The sequence below is a fragment of the Mustela nigripes genome, chromosome 10 (assembly GCF_022355385.1).
Source record: "Mustela nigripes isolate SB6536 chromosome 10, MUSNIG.SB6536, whole genome shotgun sequence".
NCBI classification, from domain to species: domain Eukaryota; kingdom Metazoa; phylum Chordata; class Mammalia; order Carnivora; family Mustelidae; genus Mustela; species Mustela nigripes.
In genome coordinates, this window is record NC_081566.1 from 16,405,619 (window position 1) to 16,427,665 (window position 22,047).

The 22,047-nt window shown below is 36.5% G+C and overlaps 1 protein-coding gene across 2 annotated transcripts in view; it reads right to left on the minus strand.

Moving 5' to 3' along the window:
* Positions 1-22,047, minus strand: part of ACBD6 (acyl-CoA binding domain containing 6) — a 208,049-nt gene that overhangs the window by 92,704 nt on the left and 93,298 nt on the right. Inside the window, exon 6 of one of the 2 annotated variants that reach the window (XM_059414019.1) lies at positions 12,533-12,622. The exons of the other annotated variant lie outside the window; for it this stretch is intronic. Within the exon in view, the coding sequence (XP_059270002.1) occupies positions 12,533-12,622 (90 nt within the window). The remainder of the gene's footprint in view (positions 1-12,532; positions 12,623-22,047) is intronic. 2 annotated transcript variants of the gene reach the window in all.

Here is a 22,047-nt window from a genome sequence, read left to right on the forward strand (position 1 = left end):
TGGGATCATGACCTGAGCTGAAGGCAGAGGCTCATCACATCTTGTGCCCTCCTTAATGCCCATCACCCAGTTACCCCATCTCCCCACACAACCTCCCCTTCCACAATGCTCAGTTTGTTTCCCAGAGTCAATAGACTTTCATGGTTTATCCCCCTCTCTGATTTTTTTTCTCATTCAGTTTTCCCTCCTTTCCTCTAGACATAGTTAATATTAATCTGCTCTAGCTGTTTGAGGTATAGAGACTACCTATAGAAACTAACCTAGTCCCTTTTCTTTGGGGGGGGGTCCCTGCAGAATTTAGGGAGATTAAAAGAAAACTGCCAAAAACAAAATAAAAGGTCTGATTCAGTCAGTTACCTCATTTATCCTACTACTAATACCATCACCTAAGCAAGGTCCCCAACCTACTCCCTTGTACTCACACCCTTCAGGCTTCTGTTATGACATATTTTCCCTTTGAGGTTACCAATACTGGTTCTTTCAAAGCAATTTCACCCAGATTAATATCTCAGAAGAGAGGATGGAAACAAGAGACACAAATGATGATTCACCTCAAAAGGGCTGGCCCTGAGTCCATGATATCCCTCAATAGATTTTGTTTCTAAAAAACCTTTATTGTGCTTTCTGTGGCCTTTTTTTCACCCAATTAAAAAAAAAAAAAAGTGGGCATAGGATCTGAAAAGACATTTACCTTTCAAAGACCATACAAAAGTGGCGAATAAGCTGAGGAAAAGATCCTCAACGTCTTTAACAATTAGGACAATGACAATCAAAACCACAGTGAAATATGCTAAAATGGCTATGCTGTCAAGAATGTGGAAAAACTGGAACTCTCAAGCATTGCTGGTGGGACTGTAATATGGGGCAGTCTCTCTTAAAACCATAAATAATTTCTCAGAAAGTTAAACACAGAGTTACCGTACGATCCAGCAATTCTACCAAGTATATACCCAAGAGAAATGAAAACATATGTCTGCACGCCCATGTAAAATGTTTATAGCCACTTTATGCATAATAGCCAATATTCATTAAACTGAAGAGCAAAAACTAAAAAAACTCTATGTCCATCAGCAGGAGAATAAATTGTGGTATATGCATGAACATGATAAAAAAAATTATACTGCAATAAAGAGCAAATGATGTATGTAACAAGATGTATGTATGTTATGTGGAGCATGTGTTATATTGAGCATAGTAAACCTGATCCAAAATAATATGTATCTTACAAATATTTGAATTACAAGAAGAGGCATAATTAGTTGATGGCAATAAAAGTCAGAATAATAGTTCCCTCAGAGTGGGAGTGGAAGGATTGTTATTGATAGGAAGTTGCTTAAGGAAAGAAACCTACTAGTGGTGTGTGTGTATATTAAGTTGTGTCCTTAAGAATTTTGTACTGTATGTATCTCACTAAATGTATTTTATATGTCAATTCTTTTAAATAAAAAAGAAAAGCTAGTATAATACTTGCCAAGTGTATCTTTTTATAATTTCTATTTTTATTTATTTTATTTTTTTAAAGTAATCTCTACACCCAACATGGGGCTCAAACTCATGACTCCAAGATCAAGAGTTGCATGTTCTACCACTGAGCCAGCCAGGTGCCCCAAACCGAATAGCTTTAAAATATGTTATATATGAGTAAGCAGAGAAAATAAAGATGAGAATAAAATGTACTCAAACTTTACAGTGGAGTGGTTAAGAGTTTGGGCTTTCTTTAGAGTCAGAATGACATGTTCAAATCTAAACTATGTCATTTATTAGTTCTAGGACTTCCCAACCTCCGGTTTCTTCACCAGTAAAATGCAGGTAACAATACACCTACATTATAGGACTGACGCAATGACTAAAAGAGACAAAACACATAAAATGCTTAGTACAAACAAAAACCAAAAACTGTTTTATAGTTTACCCCTCCCCCAACCCACACACATAACAGAATTATTGATAGTTTAACTTATTGCTTTATACTTTTCTCATGACTTTGTTTCTTTGTTTTCTGTCTTTTTTTCAGATAATGAAGAACTCTGAATTCAGATCTAGAAAGTTTAGAATTTGTCTTATGTTCAATGCAGTCATAGAGAATTTGAGGGTCAGTGACATAATGAACAGCAGTCTTGAGAAGTCTCTTTGGCAGTAATATTCTTGGTGGTCAGGAGCAGCGAGACAGCTTGAGGTGGAGAGGCTACTGTCCTTAATTTAAGACCCACAACACCCTATGAAATCTACACTTGTCATTACTGCTATACTTCTTTAAAAAATACATTTTCTATTTATTTCACAAAGCTACATAAGAGGAGATAGAATTTCATACTACGAAGATAGAATTTCTTTCTTTTTTTCAGATTCATTCATTTATTTGTTCATTTCACAGTACCTTTTTTTTTTTTAAACTGGGATGTAACTGACATATAGCATTATCTTAGTTTCAGGTATACAATATAATGGTTCAATATTTGTACATACTGTGAAATGATCACCAAAATAACTTTAGTTAACATCTTTTTTTTCCTTTTTAATTAAAACAAAAATTTATTTGACAGAGAGCAAGAGCACAAGCAGGGGGAGTGGCAGAGAGGGAGGGAGAAACAGACTCCCCACCGAACAGGAAGCCCAATGCGGGGGCTTGATCCCAGGACCCTGAGATCACGAGCTGAGCCAAAGGCAGTCACTCAACCATCTGAGCAACGCAGGTACCCCCGAAATCTCATGTTTTTGAAATCTTTTACAACACATAGTCACCGAGGCATTCACAGAGAGGGCATGGTGCTCTCTGCCATTACGCAAACCGTAAGTTTATGTAATTTATAAATCACCAAGTCTCAAACATTTCAGTACAACTCAAAATATTTTCCACTTGGAACTGCATTAACACCTTGTACACCGTGTAAACACCTAACACCACAGATGCTCCCACTTCTCCCCCCAACCCTGCTGAGTTCCTTAACATTACTTCACAGTAAATCTGAAAAAATCTAGTAATAAGTCTTCAGCACTCAAATACTTTCAGTGCGCTTTGGGAGTAGTTTTAATCATTCTCCAGGGCTTCGAAGACCAAAATTGCTCAAGAGGTCTGTGGGGTGTGTGTGGGGGTATTTAACCCATATCCTAATTTCAAATATGGTTAAGAACCTAACTTCCAGAGTTGAACTAAAAATCAATACCAAGCAGTGGAAGAGACAAAACTGTGTCCATAATACTGCCAGATAACAAATGAAATCTATAAAGAATCTTCCTTAGAAATAAAATAAAAAGTTCCAATTCCATCAGTCACAGAACATAGAAATTGCAATGCAATAAAAGTACATAGGAGATATACTGACGGGTAAAAAATGAGAGAAAAACACGGAGCAGACTTTGACATATCTCTAATAACGACTCTGTTTCAGGCTAATGGTAAAAATTAGTCTTCAGATAGTTGATAACATCAGCCTGTCTCTGCTGGGTTAGTACCAAGATCTGTGGCCAAGCAAATACTTCTAATAAAATTGATTTTCTTTTTTGGCAACCAATAGGCCAGTCAATAATAATGTTGTTTAAGAAAGATTGAATCATGAGGGAGATGAACCCTTCTTTCCATTTATTATGTTTGTATTGTCTATATTTGAAAAGAGTTTTCAATAACGAAACCAAAGAAGATATTACAAGGGGAAAGCTATTCCGAGAGCTCATCTCCAAAAGCTCTGTGACTTGGAAGCATGTTAGCAATCCAGACTGACAAAGCCACGAGCATTCCCTTAACTGCTAGGTCGTATGGATTAGGACTGTCAATAACAAAGGAAAATCGAGGTTAGACGCAATATAAAGATATAGTCCTGTGAATACAAAGACATCAAGGAAAAAACTGCCTGTACATAGTCCTAAATATCCATCTAAAAGCCTAGACGGAACTTCTACTTTGCATTAAAGCTGGCGTTCTGTAAGGAGTATTCCATAAGGCCACATAAGGCGGTTTTTGGATTGTTTGTCTTTTTATATTAACCAAACATAATACAAGAAAAACCTCAACAAAAACCTCACACTATTGCTAACTTGGGAACATTTCCCTCCAAAATACCCCCTAACAACACAAGCCAAATAAAAGCCATGAGTGCACCACTACTTCGTTTTGTTTTTTAACTGACTTAACTTTATGGTAGTGGATAGGAGAAGCAAGGGATGGAAACATGATTTAAAATTCATAAAGAAAAATAAGTAAAAATCACAAGAAAATTTCTCAGTAAGTAGTGAAGGAACATATCCTACCAGATATTAAAAAATATTTTGGGGCGCCTGGGTGGCTCAGTGGGTTAAGCCGCTGCCTTCGGCTCAGGTCATGATCTCGCGTCCCGGGATTGAGTCCCGCATCGGGCTCTCTGCTTGGCAGGGAGCCTGCTTCCTCCTCTCTCTCTCTCTGCCTGCCTCTCTGCCTACTTGTGATCTCTCTCTGTCAAATAAATAAATAAAATCTTTAAAAAAAAAATATTTTGAAGCTATCATCCTTAAAACATCATAGCACAAGTACATGAATGGAAAAACAGAGCAATGGAATAGGAAATAGCACCAGAAATACACTGAAATATACAGAGGAAGTGAGAATATGGAAAAAAGAAAGATACTTCCAATCAGTAAAGATTATTCAATAAACACTACTGAACAAGTGATTAGTCATCCATACAAAAATAAAGCTGGCACCATCTGGATAAAACATAAAATCTCTATTACATACATGGGACACAAATTAATTCTACATGGATCAAGGAAACCATGAAATGATCATAGTAATGAGAAGGAAACATGGGGGGAACTTGAATATTTTTATCACAAAGTGCTAATTTTCCTTAATATATAAAAAGTTCCAAAAAAAAAAAAAAGTTCCTCTAGGGACGCCTGGGTGGCTCAGTCATTAGGCATCTGCCTTCTGCTAAGGTCGTCATCTCAGGGTCCTGGGATTGAGCGCCTACTAGGCTTCCTGCTTCTTCCTCTCCCACTCCCCCTGCCTGTGTTCCCTCTCTTGCTGTGTCTCTCTCTGTCAAATAAATAAATAAAATCTTTAAAAAAAAGTTCCTCTAAATTAAGAAGAAAACATCAATGGGAAACTGAGCAAAACATATGAGCAGATGCTTCACAGAAATGAAATACAGATGGTTCTTGGTTACAGGAAAGAAAGCCCAACACATTGCTCAAGTTAAATAAATTATGATACATCTCTAAAAAGGAATATTATGCAGACATTAAGAAGAGTAAGGCAGCACTATCAGTACTGATATCGAATAATCTCTGAGATAAAGAAAGCAAGTTATATAGAATGGTGTATGTAGTTTGCATCATATTGCTACAGTACATGCATATATATATATGTATGTGTGTGTGTGTGTGTGTGTGTGTGTGTGTATATATATATAACATAACATATATAACATATATAACATATATATATATATATATACACACACACACATATATATATATATATATATAACATATCCTGCATGGATATATACTAGTTAGTAAGAGATCTGTCTCCAGAAGAGGGAACTGGGTGGCTGGGAAACAACGACGAGGAAGAGTTTTTAAAAATTAGTCTTTTGGGGCACCTGGGTGGCTCAGTGGGTTAAAAGCCTCTGCCTTGGGCTTGAGTCATAATCCTGGGTCCTTGGATTGGGACTCACATCGGGCTCTCTGCTCGGCAGGGAGCCTGATCCCCTCCCTGCCCCCCACCCCCTGCCTGCCTCTCTGCCTACTTATGATCTCTGTCAAATAAATTATAAATAAAAAAACAAGGCTTTTGCATTTTTTGAGGTTTTTTTTTTTAAGATTTTATTTATTTATTTGACAGAGAGAGAGCAAGAGAGAGAGCACAAGCAGTGGAGTGGCAGGCAAAGGGAGAAGCAGGCTCTCTGCTCAGCAGGGAGCCCAATTCAAGGCTCATCTCAGGAGCCTGGGATCATGACCTGATCCAAAGGCAGATGTTAACCGACTGAGCCACCCAGGTACCCCGAGGGGTTTTTTTAAACACACAGTACCTACAAAAAAAGAAAGAAAGAAAAAAATATATATTTCAAGGCAAATTATGGTGGCAGGCTATGATATGACCAATGACTCAAGCTAGGGAACTGGCCCAAGAAGAATGCATACATATCTAATGGGAAAAGAAGTATTTCTTCTGATAAAGCAACAAGGACACCCAAAAAGTTCTGGTAAATGCTTAGGTCCTTTCTGGTACTCAACTTCTATTTTTTCTAAAATTTGTCAACTTCTTTACAAGCCAGTATTACTTTATTCAATAATTACTGAGCATCTACTATATGTCAGATATTATATGAGGCACTGGTGATATAACCAAACTCTAGTACCTGTATATGGTAGTGTTGAAAATACAGACATGAAATCAGCCAATAATAATACAAAGTGATTGCACTGTAATAAATCTCCGAGGAACTTGAGAACAGGGAGCTATAAACTACTGGGTGTGTCTAAGTGGTCAAGCGAAGGAAGGCTTCCTGGAGGAAGTGATGTAAAAGCTGAGGCACAGGAAGGAGAATGAGGAAGAGAGAAAACAGCAAATAAAAAGGCCAAGAGGTGAGTAGCATGTCAAGTCCTTCAACAAAATGAAGCTTAGCACAACAGGGATGGGGTACGAGCAAGGAGCTCACTGAGAAATAAGTGGCGGTGTAAGATCTTGAAGAGCTTTACAGGGCACAGAAATTAAGATTATGCCTTAGAAAAACAAAAGTAAACAAGAAAACATTTGCAAATTAGCATCTTAGAAATATTCTCCAGATGAAAAATGGAAAATATATTGAAGGATATCAAGATTAGAAGCAGAAATAGAGTTCAGAGCTGCTGCACTCGTGTACAAGAAATGCTGAAATAGAGAAGTGGGTAGACTTGGAGGTATACTTAGAAGGCAGAACCTACAGGACTGGAATGGGTATGAAAATGAGAGGAGAATCAAGGTCGGCCCCTGGAAAACTGGTTGGGTGATAGTGCCAATTGCAGTGAGGCACCATCCAACAGTGGCAGCTGTTAAGACACGGTAGGTTCAGTGGAAGCTACCGTGACTCTGAAGTGTCTGAGGGATAGCCAAGAAGAGATCTATGCTTTTGGACCTACTGGCTGAAATCTGGGTTCGGGATAAAGCTTTCTCCTATTCTCTGTGAAAAGAGAGATAATCTGAGAATGAAAAGCACCCTAAGACTTTTCAGGCAAAATTAAAGATGGATACCATAATTTATGATAATATCGTACCAGATATGAGTTGTATTTTTTTTCTAGCTTTGCCCAGAGACTAGGTGTACATGTGTAAATGGCAGGTAACTGGATTAATCAGAATTAGGCTTTTCCCATGTGGCTGTAATAGTTGAAAAACAGAAAGAATGGAGATGAGGATGAATATAACAGTATGAGAATGGATAAAATGAGCTGAAATGGGAGAAGGTAGATCAGTAAAGTAACCAGAGATTTCTTTTAGGTCAAAAAGAAATTTAGAGTGAAATGGAGAGTATAGTTAGAACTAAAAAATTTCAGGCTTAATGAAAAGAGCCAGGATGATCTCATAAGGCCTAAAGGGCTGGACTGGAATAGATATATATGGCAATCAATGTTACATAAAGAAAAGCATTTTATATCTAATATCCTAAATTAAAAAGTAAACACCTGGAACAGGACAAGGATACCCATTTATATTACTTCTGTTTGACACTGTACTAGAATGCCTAGTCGGAGCAAGCAAGCAAGAATCCCATGGCACGGGCGCCTGGGTGGCTCAGTGGGTTAAGCCGCTGCCTTCGGCTCAGGTCATGATCTCAGGGTCCTGGGATTGAGTCCCGCATCGGGCTCTCTGCTCAGCAGGGAGCCTGCTTCCTCCTCTCTCTCTCTGCCCGCCTCTCTGCCTACTTGTGATCTCTGTCTGTCAAATAAATAAATAAAATCTTTAAAAAAAAAAAAAAGAATCCCATGGCACCTGACTGGCTCAGTTTGTATAGCATGTGACTCTTAATTTGGGGTGGTGAGTTTGAGCCCCATGCTGGATGCACAGATTACTTTTTTTAAAATTTTTTATTTTTTATAAGCATATATTTTTATCCCCAGGGGTACAGGTCTGTGAATCACCAGGTTTACACACTTCACAGCACTCACCAAAGCACATACCCTCCCCAATGTCCATAATCCCACCCCCTTCTCCCAAACCCCCTCCCCCCAGCAACCCTCAGTTTGTTTTGTGAGATTAAGAGTCACTTATAGTTTGTCTCCCTCCCAATCCCATCTTGTTTCATTGATTCTTCTCCTACCCACTTAAGCCCCCATGTTGCATCACCATTTCCTCATATCAGGGAGATCATATGATAGTTGTCTTTCTCTGCTTGACTTATTTCGCTAAGCATGATATGCTCTAGTTCCATCCATGTTGTCGCAAATGGCAAGATTTCATTTCTTTTGATGGCTGCATAGTATTCCATTGTGTATATATACCACATCTTCTTGATCCTCCATATCACTCGGCATCAGGGAAATACAAATCAAAACCACAATGAGATATCACCTCACACCAGTCAGAATGGCTAAAATAAACAAGTCAGGAAATGACAGATGCTGGCGAGGATGCGGAGAAAGGGGAACCCTCCTACACTGTTGGTGGGAATGCAAGCTGGTGCAGCCACTCTGGAAAACAGCATGGAGATTCCTCAAAATGTTGAAAATAGAACTGCCCTATGAACCAGCAATTGCACTATTGGGTATTTACCCTAAAGATACAAACGTAGTGATCCATAGGGGCACGTGCACCCGAATGTTTATAGCAGCAATGTCCACAATAGCCAAACTATGGAAAGAACCTAGATGTCCATCAACAGATGAATGCACAGATTACTTTTTAAAAAAAAGGAAAAAGAAAAGGAATCCAAATTGCCAAGGAAGATGTAAAATTATCTGTTTACACACAACAAAAGTGATCTTATGTATAAAAAACCCAGAAGATTTCATAAAAGCTTTAAGAACCAATAAATGAATTCAGCAAAGTTGTAGGATACAAAATCAACATCCAAGAATCAGTTGTGTTTCTAACCACTAACAATGAGCAGTCCAAAAAAGAAATTTAGAAAACAATTTCACTGGAAATAGCATCAAAAAGAGTAAAATACCTAGAAATAAACTTAACCAAGGAGGTGAAAGAACTCTATACTGAAAATCACAAAATGCTGCCTAAAGAAATGAGAGAAACCAATAAATGGAAAAACCCATTGACTGGAAGACTTAACATTGTTAAGATGCCAATACTTCCTTAAGTAATCTACAGATTCAAAGCAATCCCTATCAAAAAATCTCAATGACATTTTTTGCAATAAATAAATAAATAAATAAATAAATAAATTCCATCTTATTAAGCAACCTAGAATAGCCAAAACAATCTTTTCTGGCTCAGTCGGAGGAGCATGTGACTCTTAATCTTGGGGTTAGAAAGTTGGAGGTCTCACAGTTCCAGATTTCAATTTTTTTTTTTTAATTTATTTGACAGACAGAAATCACAAGTAGGCAGAGAGGCAGGTGGGGGGGGGGCAGGGAAGCAGTCTCCCTGCTGGGCAGAGAGCCCTATGCGATGCGGGGCTCGCCTCCAGGATCCTGAGATCATGACCTGAGCTGAAGGCAGAGGTTTTAACCCACTGAGCCACCCCGGTGCCCCCCCGATTTCAAATTTTACTATAACTCTACAGTAATCAAACCAATGTGGTAATGGCACAAAGACAGAAATAAAGATCAATGGAATAGATATGAAGCCTAAACCCTCACATATATGATCAAAGGATTTTTGACAAGGGTTCCAAGACCATTCAATGGGGAAAAGACATTTCAACAAATGATGCTGAGAAAACAGACTACCATGTGCAAAAAAATGAAGTTGAACCCCTACCTTAGGCCATATACAGACACTAACTCAAGATGGGTCAAAGACTAACATATGATCTAAAATTATAAAACTCTTAAACATAGGGGAAAAAGCTTTAAAATACTGAATTTGGCAATGATTTCTTGCATATGATACCAAAAGCACAGGCAACTAAAGAAAAAATAGGTAAGGCGAACTTCATCAAAATTTAAAACTATTGTGCATCAAAGGACACTATCAATACAATCAAAGACAATTCACAGAATGGAAGAAAATATCTGCAAATCATTTATCAGACAAGGGACTGACATTCAGAATATATAAGGAATTTCTATAACTTAACTTAAAAATACCAACAACTCAATTTAAAAATGGGCAAAGGATACAAACAAGATATACAAACGGCCAATAAACAAATGAAAAGATGTTCAATATCACCAGTCATCACAGAAATGCATATTAAAACCACAGTGAGATACCACTTCACACCAGTAAGATGCCTATTATCACAAATACAGAAAATAACAAGTGTTGGCAAAGATGTGAAGAAATTCGTACACTTGTGCATGGCTGATGGGAATGTATAATGGTGTAGCCACTGTGGAAAATGCTATAGTGATTCCTCAAAATATTCAACAAAGAATAACCATGTGATCAAGCAATTCTTCTGGTTATGCACTAAAAAGAAGTGAAAGCAAGGACTCAAATAAACAGTTGTTACCTACACTCATAGGAGGATTCATCATAATAGTGAAAAGGAGAAAGCAACCCAAGTATCTAGAGATGGCTATTTGGATAAACAAAATGTGGTATACACATATAATGATATATTATCTAGTTTTTCAAAGAAAGGAAATTATTTTATTTTTTAAATTTTAAATTTTTTATTTATTTGAGAGTGAGCAAGAGGGAGCACGAGTGGGGGAGGAGGAGGAGCAGGGGAGGAGCGAAGGGAGAGGTAGAAGCACACTTCTCCCAAAGGGAGCCTGACGTGGGGTTTGACTTTCTGGGTCCCTGGGATCAGGACCCACACCAAAGGCAGACACTTAATGAACTGAGCCACCCAAGCAGGTGCCCCTAAAAAGGAAGGAGATCCTGATACATGCTACCAACACGGATGATCCCTGAAAATATTATGAAGGCGTAAAGTAGAACTGCGGTTGCCAGGAGCTGGGGGGAACGGCGAGTTAGTTAGGAATTCAGAATTTCAGTGGGGGAAAAAGAAAAAGTTCTGGAGATGAATGGTGGTGGTGACTGAACAACTTAAACATACTTAATGCCACAGAACTGTACACTTAAAAATGGTTAAAATGGTAAAAATTTTATGTTATGTATATTTCGCTACAATAAAAACAAAAAGGAAAGAAAACACAAGGGTAAATCTTAATGACCTTATATTTGACAATGGTTTGACACCAAGAGCACAACCAACAAAAGAAAAAAATAGATAAACTGAACTTAAATCAAAATTAAAAACCTGTGCACCAAAAGATACTATCAAAAAGTGAAAACTCTCAGAAAGGGAGAAGATACCTGCAAATCATGTGTCTGACAATGGACTACCATCCAGAGTACATAAAGAACTCTTACATCTTAACAGCAAAAAGACAACTCAAAAGTGGTGAAAGACTTGAATACACATTTCTCCAAAGGAGATACAGACTTTGTTAATAAGTACATGAAAAGATACCAACATCACCAGCTGTTAAGGAAATGCAAATCAAAATCAAGCAAGATATGGTTAACACTTTGCCCCCAGTACAATGCCTATTAAAAAAGAAAATAAATGTTGGCAAAGCAGTGGAGAAATTAGAACCCTCATGCATTGCTGGTAGGAATGTAAAATGGTGTGATTCCTGTGGAAATAGTTTGGAGGTTCCTTTTCAAAAACATCAAATTATCATACAACTCCAAAATTCTACTCTTAGGTACAGAACCAAGAAAACAGAAAACAAGTGTTCAAACAAAAACACATACATGAATTGCTCACAGCAACTATTCACAACTGCCAAAAACTAAAATTATTCAACTGTCCATCAACTGATGAAATGATAAACAACATGAGGTGTATCTGTACAATGGTATAGTATTTAGCCATAAAAAAAGAATGAAGTACTGTTACATGCTACATGGATGAACCTTGAAAACATTATGCCAAGTAAAAGATGCCACCGATTAGGGGCACCTGGGTGGCTCAGAGTGTTAAGCCTCTGCCTTTGGCTCAGGTCATGATCTCAGGGTCCTGGGATCGAGCTGTGCATCGTGCATCAGGCTCTCTGCTTAGCAGGGAGCCCGCTTCCCCCTCTCTCTGCCTGCCTCTCTGCCTACTTGTGATCTCTGTCTGTCAAATAAATAAATAACATTAAAAAAAAAAAGAAACCATTGATTAGATTCCATTTATATGAAATATCCAGAATATGCAAATCCATTGAAACAGAAAGCAGATTAGTTGTTGCCAAGGTCTGTGATGAGGGAGAAATAGGAGGTGACTGCTTAGCAAAGACAAGGTTTCCTTCTGGGGTAATGAAAATGCGACGGTCACACAATACTGTTCACTGTATGAATGTCAATGAACTATACACTTTAAAGTGGTTAATACGGTGAATTTTCTGTTGCGTGACTTTTACCTCCATTTTTAAAAAAAGGTCCCCTCTTCATCAGTCTTACCTGACAGTTAATATCAGCTCTATACTGTAGCAGGACTGTAACTAGTTCTTTATGTCCTCGATCACATGCCCAATGCAGTAGAGCTCTGCCCTAAAAACACAAAAAAAGAAATGAATTTGTTATTGTTATGAGGCCAAGTAAAACACACTTCCCTCTGACAACCATCAGTTTCATCTGTGTATTTACAGATCTGATTCTGCTTTTGTTTATTCATTTTTTTTAGATTCCACATATGAGTGAAATCATATGGTGTTCGTCTTTATTAGTCCAATTTATTTCACTTAGTATAATATCCTCTAGGTCCATCCATATTGTCTTGCCAAATGGCAAAATCTCATCATTTTTTACAAGAGCGTAATAATTGTTCACACATTTGTGTGTGGGGGGGGTTGTGTATACATACGGCTATATCACAACTTCTTTATTCATTTATCTATCAATAGACACTTAGGCTGCTTTCGTATCTTGGCTACTGTAAGTAATTTTGCAATAGACAGAGGGGTGTACTTATCTTTTCAAATTAGTGTTTTTGTTTTGAGTAAATACCAAGTAGTGAAATTAACGGATCCTATAGTATTTGGGGGAGGGGAGGAAGAATCATATAGTATTTCTATTTTATTAAAGATTTTATTTATTTTTTGAGAGAGAGAGAGAGAGAGAGAGCATGAACAGGGGGAGGGGCAGAGAGAGAGAGAGAAGCAGAGAAGCAGACTCCCTTGCTGAGCAGGGAGCCTGATGTGGAGCTTAATCCTGGACCTTGGGATCATGACCTGAGCCAAAGGCAGACTCTGAACTGACTGGGCCACCCAGGTGCCCCAAGTATTTCTATTTCTAATTTTTTAAGGAGCCAATTCAGGTTCCATTCATCTATGTGCCTATTGTATGCAAATATAATACTCCTTTGATGACTACAGCTTTATAGGGTTACCTTGAAATCTGGAATTATGATACTTACAGCCTTTTCTTTCTCAAGATTGCTTTGGCTATTCAGGCTCTTTTCTGGTTCCATACAAACTTTAGGATTATTTGTTCTTGTTCTGTGAAAAACGCTGTTGGTGTCTTGATAGGGATTACACTGAATTTGTAGATTGCTTTGAACAGTATGAACTATTTAACAGTATTGGTTCTTTCAATCCACAAGCAGGGAATTATCTTTCCATTTGTTTGTGTTGTCTTTAATTTCTCTCATCAGTGTTTTATAGTTTTTAGAGTATAGGTCTTTCACCTCCTTGATTAAGTTTATTCCTAGGTAATTCTGTTGTTTCTGGATGGAACATTCTATATGTATCTGTTATATTCATCTGGTATAATATGTCACTCAACAATAGCAATTCTTTATTCATTTTCTGCCTAAATTTATCCACTGATGTAAGTGGGATATTAAATTCCCTACTATTACTGAATTACTATAAATTTCTCTTTTTATGTATATATTTAGGTGCTCCAATGTATCTTCTTGTTGGATTGATCTCTTTATCATTATGTAATGCCCTTCTTTGTCTCTTGCTACAGTGTTTATTTATTTTTTTTAAGATTTTATTTATTCATTTGAAAGAGAGAGACTGAGAGAACACAAGCAGGGGAAGAGGCATGGGGAGAGGGAGGAGCAGATTCCCAACTGAGCTGGAAGCCCAACAAGCGGCTCTATTACAGGACCTGAAGATCATGACCTCAGCCAAAGGCAGATGCTCAACAATCTGAGCCACGCGGGCGCCCCTACAGTGTTTGTTTTAAAGTCTATTTTGGGGCACCTGGGTGGCTCAGTGGGTTAAGCTGCTGCCTTCAGCTCGGGTCATGTTCTCAGGGTCCTGGGATCAAGTCCCGCATTGGGCTCTCTGCTCAGCGGGGAGCCTGCTTCCCTCTCTCTCTCTCTGTCTGCCTCTCCATCTACTTGTGATCTCTCTCTGTCAAATAAATAAATAAAATCTTAAAAAAAAAAGTATATTTTGTCTGATATAAGTATTGCTACCCCAGCTTGTTTCTTGCTTCCATTTTTATGGTACATGTTTTTCCATCTCTTCACTTTCAGTCTGTATGTGTCTTTAGACCTGAAGTGAGTCTCTTGAAGGCAGCATGTAAATGGGTCTTTTTTATCCATTCTGCCAGCCAGTATCTTTTGATTGGAGCATTTAGGCCATTCAAGTAATTTTTAGTAGGTATGGACTAAAAGATATAATGCTTTAAGAAAAACAAAGTAATATGTAAAACTGCAGGTTAATTATTCTAAAACTAGTTGATTTAAAATGCTCTATCGATAGGGCACCTGGGTGGCTCAGTGGGTTAAAGCCTCTGCCTTCGGCTCAGGTCATGGTCTCAGGGTCCTGGGATCGAGCCCCACATCGGGCTCTCTGCTCAGCAGGGAGCCTGCTTCCCCCTTTCTCTCTGCCTGCCTCTCTGCCTACTTGTGATCTCTCTGTCAAATAAATAATATCTTAAAAAAAATTTTTTTTTTAAATTTTAAAAAATGCTCTATAGGAAAGGGAACAGACTTTTCTAAATCAACTGGAAATCCTGAGTTCTACTTCTGGAATCCATTATGTACTAGCCCAATGACTTACTTCAGACTGATCCATTTCCTCACCTACAAAGTGAAGAAAAGGAAAATACTAACAGCCGTAATACCAACAGTATTTGTTGAATAAATGAACTATAAGATAATGTGTTTTTAATTTTAAAGTACTTTATAAATTTAAAATATAGTTTTCTTAAATTATCATGTTCACTTCTTCTGGTGAAAGAAATCTTTTTTTGTTTTTTTTAAGATTTTATTTATTTATTTGACAGAGAGAGGGAACATGAGCAGAGGGAGTGAGCGAAGGTGAAGCAGGCTTCCCGCAGAGCAGACCCTGTGATCATAATCTGAGCTGAAGGCAGATGCTTAATTACTGAGCCACCCAGGTGCCCTGGTGAAAGAAATCTTACCGATAAAATATGAGTATTTAAACTTAGGTAGAAATCACAATCAGTGTATCTAAATTAACTCACATATGCCTCACAATGTAAGAGAATTAAGTCAGTTTGAAACTAAGCATTGCCTGTTAATATCCCAAATTTATACTCTGAAATATCTAAAAAAACACTAATAAAGTCTGCTGATATCTATCTTCAAATGTTACACTTGCAAAACAGAATAGATGATTGTTAGGAGTCAAAGTACTAAATATGAAACATTTAACAACTGTCTACCAAAGACTCACAGTTACTATCAACATGTTAATTCTATTTTCCACTTCCAGAAAATCTTGATTTAGTTAATTAAAGACGCTCACTTGGTCCAAACAATTAAAAAATACCCCAGAAGCCAAGGACTTTTCTGAAGAAATGAGTGGTATATAGTTTAAGCCTATTTTTTGAGGGTAGAAGTGATGTTGTCATTTTTGAAGAATGGAATGCTTTTCTACATTAAGTTGAAATCCCTACTTTATGTCATTTTAGAAAAGATTTCAGAAGCTATAAGCAGGGACACAAAGATGGTTTTAAAGTAAAAAGCACTTTTCAAGAAAGCTTTTCTAAACCCACTTTATACTCTTTATCTTTCAGAATCTCTTCATGCACCTAGAAGTTCAGTTAATTAAACCAGGATTTATTCCTGAAGAAAACAACAAGAAAGAAACAAAGACAATCTCTTCCCTACAAATTCTTCTTCTCTTTTTCTTCCATTTGCTCAATTTATTTCCTTATGAATAGGTTTTCTTACAGGCTTACATAAAATCCAAAGAGGAAGAAAAGCAGAAAATTTTAAAATGTGGGTAGATTCTTTACAATTTGTTATAGCAGCAAAACTATTTTGTTCAGAGCCCACTAAGAATATCTTTTAATGGAGACAGTTCTAAAACCCAAGTAAAAAATGTGTTGTTGAGTGGAGAAAAGAGTTTCCCATGTTAAAATTTCTGTAGCTCTAATGTGTATTGACCTGCTGTTACTAAGGCACAAATTCCAAAACCTTTCATATGGACAATCAGATATTGTAATAGGACTCTTGGGGAAAATACCAATGTATAAAATATTCTGTAGTTCTATTTAACTGTTTCACAGATTTCACATTAAAAGAATCAGGATTTCAAAGTCCCTATCTTTTCTCATTCTAATTTTAAGTGTATATTTTACGGCTATTAAGTTAAACTATTAACAAGAATTACTACATAGTTAAAATAATGTGTGATATACTTACACGAGGGCACCTACCAAAGTACCTAACAGTTAAATAAGAAAACATACTATTAATATATCTAATACTTTTACTTCAAAATATACAGATAATTTCTACTTCTCAACCAGGTTCCTGATTTCTCCTTAGGTTTAACCCAGTAGGGTTATATCGATTAATGCTAAAATATAAATCCTTAGCTGTTGCGATGGGAAAGCAGACTAGCAACACATTTTACTGTTAATGGGAGTTATATTTTAAATTTCCCATATGTGGTGCCAAAAATTTACTTTAGGGGAAACACCTATGACTGGACCTCAGTACTGATTTCTACTGGAGATATATTTTCCAGAGCGGTAGCACTAGTCTAGCAATGTTTTAAGGAGGATGATGTGTTCTCAGACACGAACACTACGCTTTTTAATACGTTTTTTGACCTGTGATGTAATTAATTTTTGTAACACATTATTTTAATGGTACACTAATTAACCTTGAATTAGAATGAATTCTCTGACAATGACTTTCTGTAGAAGTGTTGAAGATATCTACATTAAGACCACCTAATGATTAATATTTTTACACAGTATTAAGAAGCTCAAAACAAGAGCAAGATTAAACATACCTGTAAATAAACAAAGATAAAATAAATCAGGCTTCGGAATTTTGCTTTCAAAATGTTCTATACTTAAATGAAGAAAGACCAGCACAACCAGGTGTCTGAATGTGATTCTGAATGTGATAACTATTTATTTCAAATTATAAAGTTCCTGTGAACATGCTCTAATTCAAGATTATTAATTCAAGTGGTAACATAATTATGTTACTTGCAGAGATGCTATCCTCATAACCGTTCAGGATAAAACTAGGAAGTAAACACCTGTGTTTTCTTTCTCTTCTCTTTGTTAACCAGAAACATCTCAACCAATACAATGCAATTACTACATTATTTTGGATACAGGATTTCATAATCTCTCCTCTAAAAGAAAAACCATTAATTAGGTACACACTATAGTTTCTTAAGGGCTATTCAAATTCATAAAGTAGTTCATCTATTTTTTATATAATTGCTTTATTTTCTATGAATGATATAATCTCCTACAAATTTTCAAGTTAAATGTATTTTTACTATACCACAAAAGCTGACAATTCTTTGTTTCTAGTTTTAACAACTCTCCTGAAAAAATATCCTACGAGTATTTAGGAGTCTAGGGAAGAAAACCATTATTAAAAGGAATCCTTGGCCACAAGAAAACTAAGAAGCACTATTTGGAGGGATCTGGATAAATTCTGGAATTCAAATACAGCGAAACCACAGGGGGTAAAAAAGAGTTCTCATCTGTTAACTGAGAGTGCGTATACTGTCCTACCTCAGACAGATGAATGACTCTTAAGTGCTTTGAAAGTGCAGGGTGGCTGCTAACCTATTAAGTGGTATTACTTTCATACCTTCTGAAAATACAGAGCGGGTCTTAATATCTTAAATGCTCTTCTGATATCCTTACTTACTTACTTGTCCTTATACCTGTAGAATTTTTTAAAAACTAGATTTTCTCCTGATAACACAAATTAAATGAAAAGAGAATGCATTACAAAATGAGTCTTAATGTTCTTATGGTATTTTGCGAACACATACAAGCATACGCCATCAATGCAGTAGACAAAAACATAGCAAAATTAGGATATTTAAATCTATGAGAGTTGTCACCTTGCTACTCTGTGCAAAAGAAATACACTGAAAACAGACTGACTTGAATTTCTCTCTGTAAAAAAACTGGGTTTAAACTGACCATTGTGATGGAGACCGACTTCAGCTACTGATAACCTTCCACGCATGTCTCCGTCTCCTCTATCCATCCTTATCTTCTACCCTTCGCTGCTGCTGCTGCTGGAGCGGCTGACTGCAGTGACAACTACATCACCTTCAGCACCAGGAACTACAGAATGCCTCCTACTCACACCTCCCTCTCAAAAGCGAACCGACAATGTTGTTTCAAAAATTTAAAGACAGGAGTAGGACTGGGAAGCCGTTTAAGGAGTCTAGATGCACCTATCATGGAAGGCAGTGGCTCCCTGTAGGACAGTTTGTTTCCTAGCATATTTATTTACTAGCATTAAAGAGAGTACCACATACCCATATGTGTGATACACATTTAAATCAGCAACTACTTGATTTCTTTCACTGTCTAAGATCTAAGATAAAAAGAAATGATGTTGCTGAGTTATCAGGGAACTGAGAAGCATTTTAAATTTACTACTTAAAAAAAAATTTCTTCACAAGGGTTACTAAGCCATAATGTTAGTGACTTCAGGATGAAGAAATAAGCAGGGGAGTTACTACCTTATCCTGTACAAAGTAAGTAAAAATAGGTTGCCATGAAAACAGCCCAGGTGTCCATCACAAGGCAATGGGTAAATAATGATATATTTATATGATGGAATATTACTCAGTAATATAAAAAAAGGAAGAACTGACTTACAGAACAAACTGAATGAATCTCAAAAACATAATGCTAAATGTAAGAAAACTAACACAGAAAGTACATATTATGATTCCATTTACATAAAGTTCTAGAACATACAAAACCAATCTATAGTAGAAAATTTATAAGAACAATGGTTACCTTTGTGGAGTCAGAAGAACGAACCAGCTGGGAAGGGGCAGGATGGAACTTTTTGGGGTGACAGTAATGTTTTCTATCCTGCCAGGAGTTTCACTTACATAGGTATATTAACTGGATGTGTAGTTAAGATTTGGGCATTTCACTGTATGTAAACTGCTATCTCAAAAGAAAAAACAAACTAGTAGTGAATTCTGGTAAACGATATGATGCTAGAAATGTGCTGTCCGCAAAATAATCTGAAACGCATCTAAAACAGGACTGACTGATGGACAGATAGACAGACAGATATTGATAAAGCAAGCACAGTAAAAAATTAGTGGTAGAATCTAGGTATATATAGGGATATAGATGTCCACTGTAAAATTCTTTCAACTTTGCTGTATGCTTAAAATTTTTCATAGTAAAGTGTTGGAAAAAAAAAATCAAACAAAAATTTGTTCCCACAGTCATAGCAACATTATTCATAATAGCCAAAATATGAAAGTAATTCAAGTGTCCAAAGACAGATAAACAAAATGTGGTATATGCATACAATGTAATATTATTTTAAAACGGAAGGTAATTCTGACAGATGTAGTAACATCGATGAATCTGAAAATGTTACGCTACGTGGAGTAAGGCACAAAGGACAAATACTTGCGATTCCACTTACATGAGATACCTAAAGTAGTCACCTTCATGGAGACAGACAGTAGAATGGTGGTTGTCGGGGGTGGAGGGAGGAGGGGTGGAAATGAGGGAGGATATGAGGAGCCAGACTTTAATGAGTACAGACTTTTGTTTGGGGAAGAGGAAAAGATTCTATCGATGGATGGTGGTGACAGTTGCAAAGCAAAGTGAATACATTTAGTGCCACAAAACTATACAGTTCAAAATGGCTATAATGGTAAGGTGCCCAAGCTCATAAGATTTAACCTACTTTTACTATTTTCTGATTTTGTATTAAACATGAGCTTCTTATATAAAGTTAGGCGTGATTTTGAAATAGTGCTGGCTACATTAATGCAAATGAGAATAACGTGACAGTTTAGAATGCATTTCCCAATTATTAGTGTGATTCAATGAGTTCCTTCAAATTACTATTTTAATCAAATACACAATCAAAATAACACATACAACTGCGGAAATTTATTTAAGCAAATCCTTTTTTTTTTTCTTTCTCAAATCTTAAATAAAAGCATAAATCAAGCCTCAATATAGTGACTCTGAGTCTTAAACCTTTTGTTAGGTTAACACCATCAGTTTCACCAGATTCTGCAGCAGTTTCTCAAGGCAAAAACATGCAAATTATATTCTGACATGAGCTACAAATTTAAAGCGAAGAAGGGGAAGGGATGAAAAGAAAGGTAACTTCCTCAAAGCATTTGAAAGAATCAACAAACATGGAGAATGGTATGGTAAGCATATAACTACAAAACTTGTGTTTTTTTTAATAAAACTTTTTTCTGTTACGTGAAATACAGTGTCCTAATTACAATATCATCTGGAAACACCATGTAATTTTCTCCAATTAGAATTATGTGTCTTAAAAAAAAAGAAGAAATACATGTCTTACTATATTAGTAGTAATTACTTGAATAAATATAAGATATATACCAGGAACTATAGTTATTCATGATAAAATAACTTCATAATGAAATATGAATTATTTAAAAGCATTTTATATATATATGTTCATGTAGTTATAGGTCCTAATATATACATTTCCAGCAATATACGATTGTGTTTATTTCAATATGTAGAAATGCAAGCGTATCATTTATGACTATAAATTAAATTTCTACTATGACTTATTTTTATGGCTATAATTAAATTTCTTTATGTGCTTACAGCAAATTTTAAGTGCAATAAATGTAATTTTTAGTCATCTAAGGGCAAAACTGAAATTGGGTTGAACTTGTTGGATGAACATTTTAAATAAAGTCATATACAATCCCAAAGAATCCTAGGCAATCAGTAATGAAATCTCTCAAGCTCAAATATCAGCTAGACAGACACAAAGAACTGGATGTCCTTTCAAAACTGTAATTGTCACCCAACTTATTATCATAGAGAAATGTCTTTTTCTCATAAAGGCGTTAAAAATATTTAGCTAGCAATTTAATTCTGACATTTCATAATTTTAGTCCATCACCAAGGCTTACCAAGTTGTTGTTTTATCTGCGAGAGGTTTAAAAGTCATGAAGCAATACCATTTATTTTATTTAGGATGTTAAGTTTGATTCTAATTTTAAGCTCTCATTTCCCTCATGTTCTTAAATTAATTCATACAAATCCCTGATTAATAATAAAAGGCTTGCCATCAGTATTCAAGGCCCAGCCTGAGATGTCATGGCTGAGAGGGCAGAAATCTGCTTGGAGCAATGAGAGAACCCAACTGAATTCTTGGCGTCTCAGTCTATGAATGTGTAAGCACTTCATCTGTTCCTGGAAACACAATGTTCTGGCAGGCCGGGGGTAAAGGTAGCTGCATGGGTAACAAACTGGAAGACCTGGGAAGCTGCACTACATCAAAGTCACGGAATGACAGAAGCACTACATATTACAAGTTTCTTTTATCTTTGCAAAAAACCAAACAAACAAAACTGCGTCAGTGTAAGCTATCTGTGTTCTAGATGTTTTATTCCTATCACTGCTGTCCAATGATCTTTGCAAAGGTCATGTGGAAGATTTGGTAAATTTCCAATTTCTTTCATGAAATGCTGCAAACCAGAGAATAACACTAGCAGGGCCAACTGGAAGTTGTA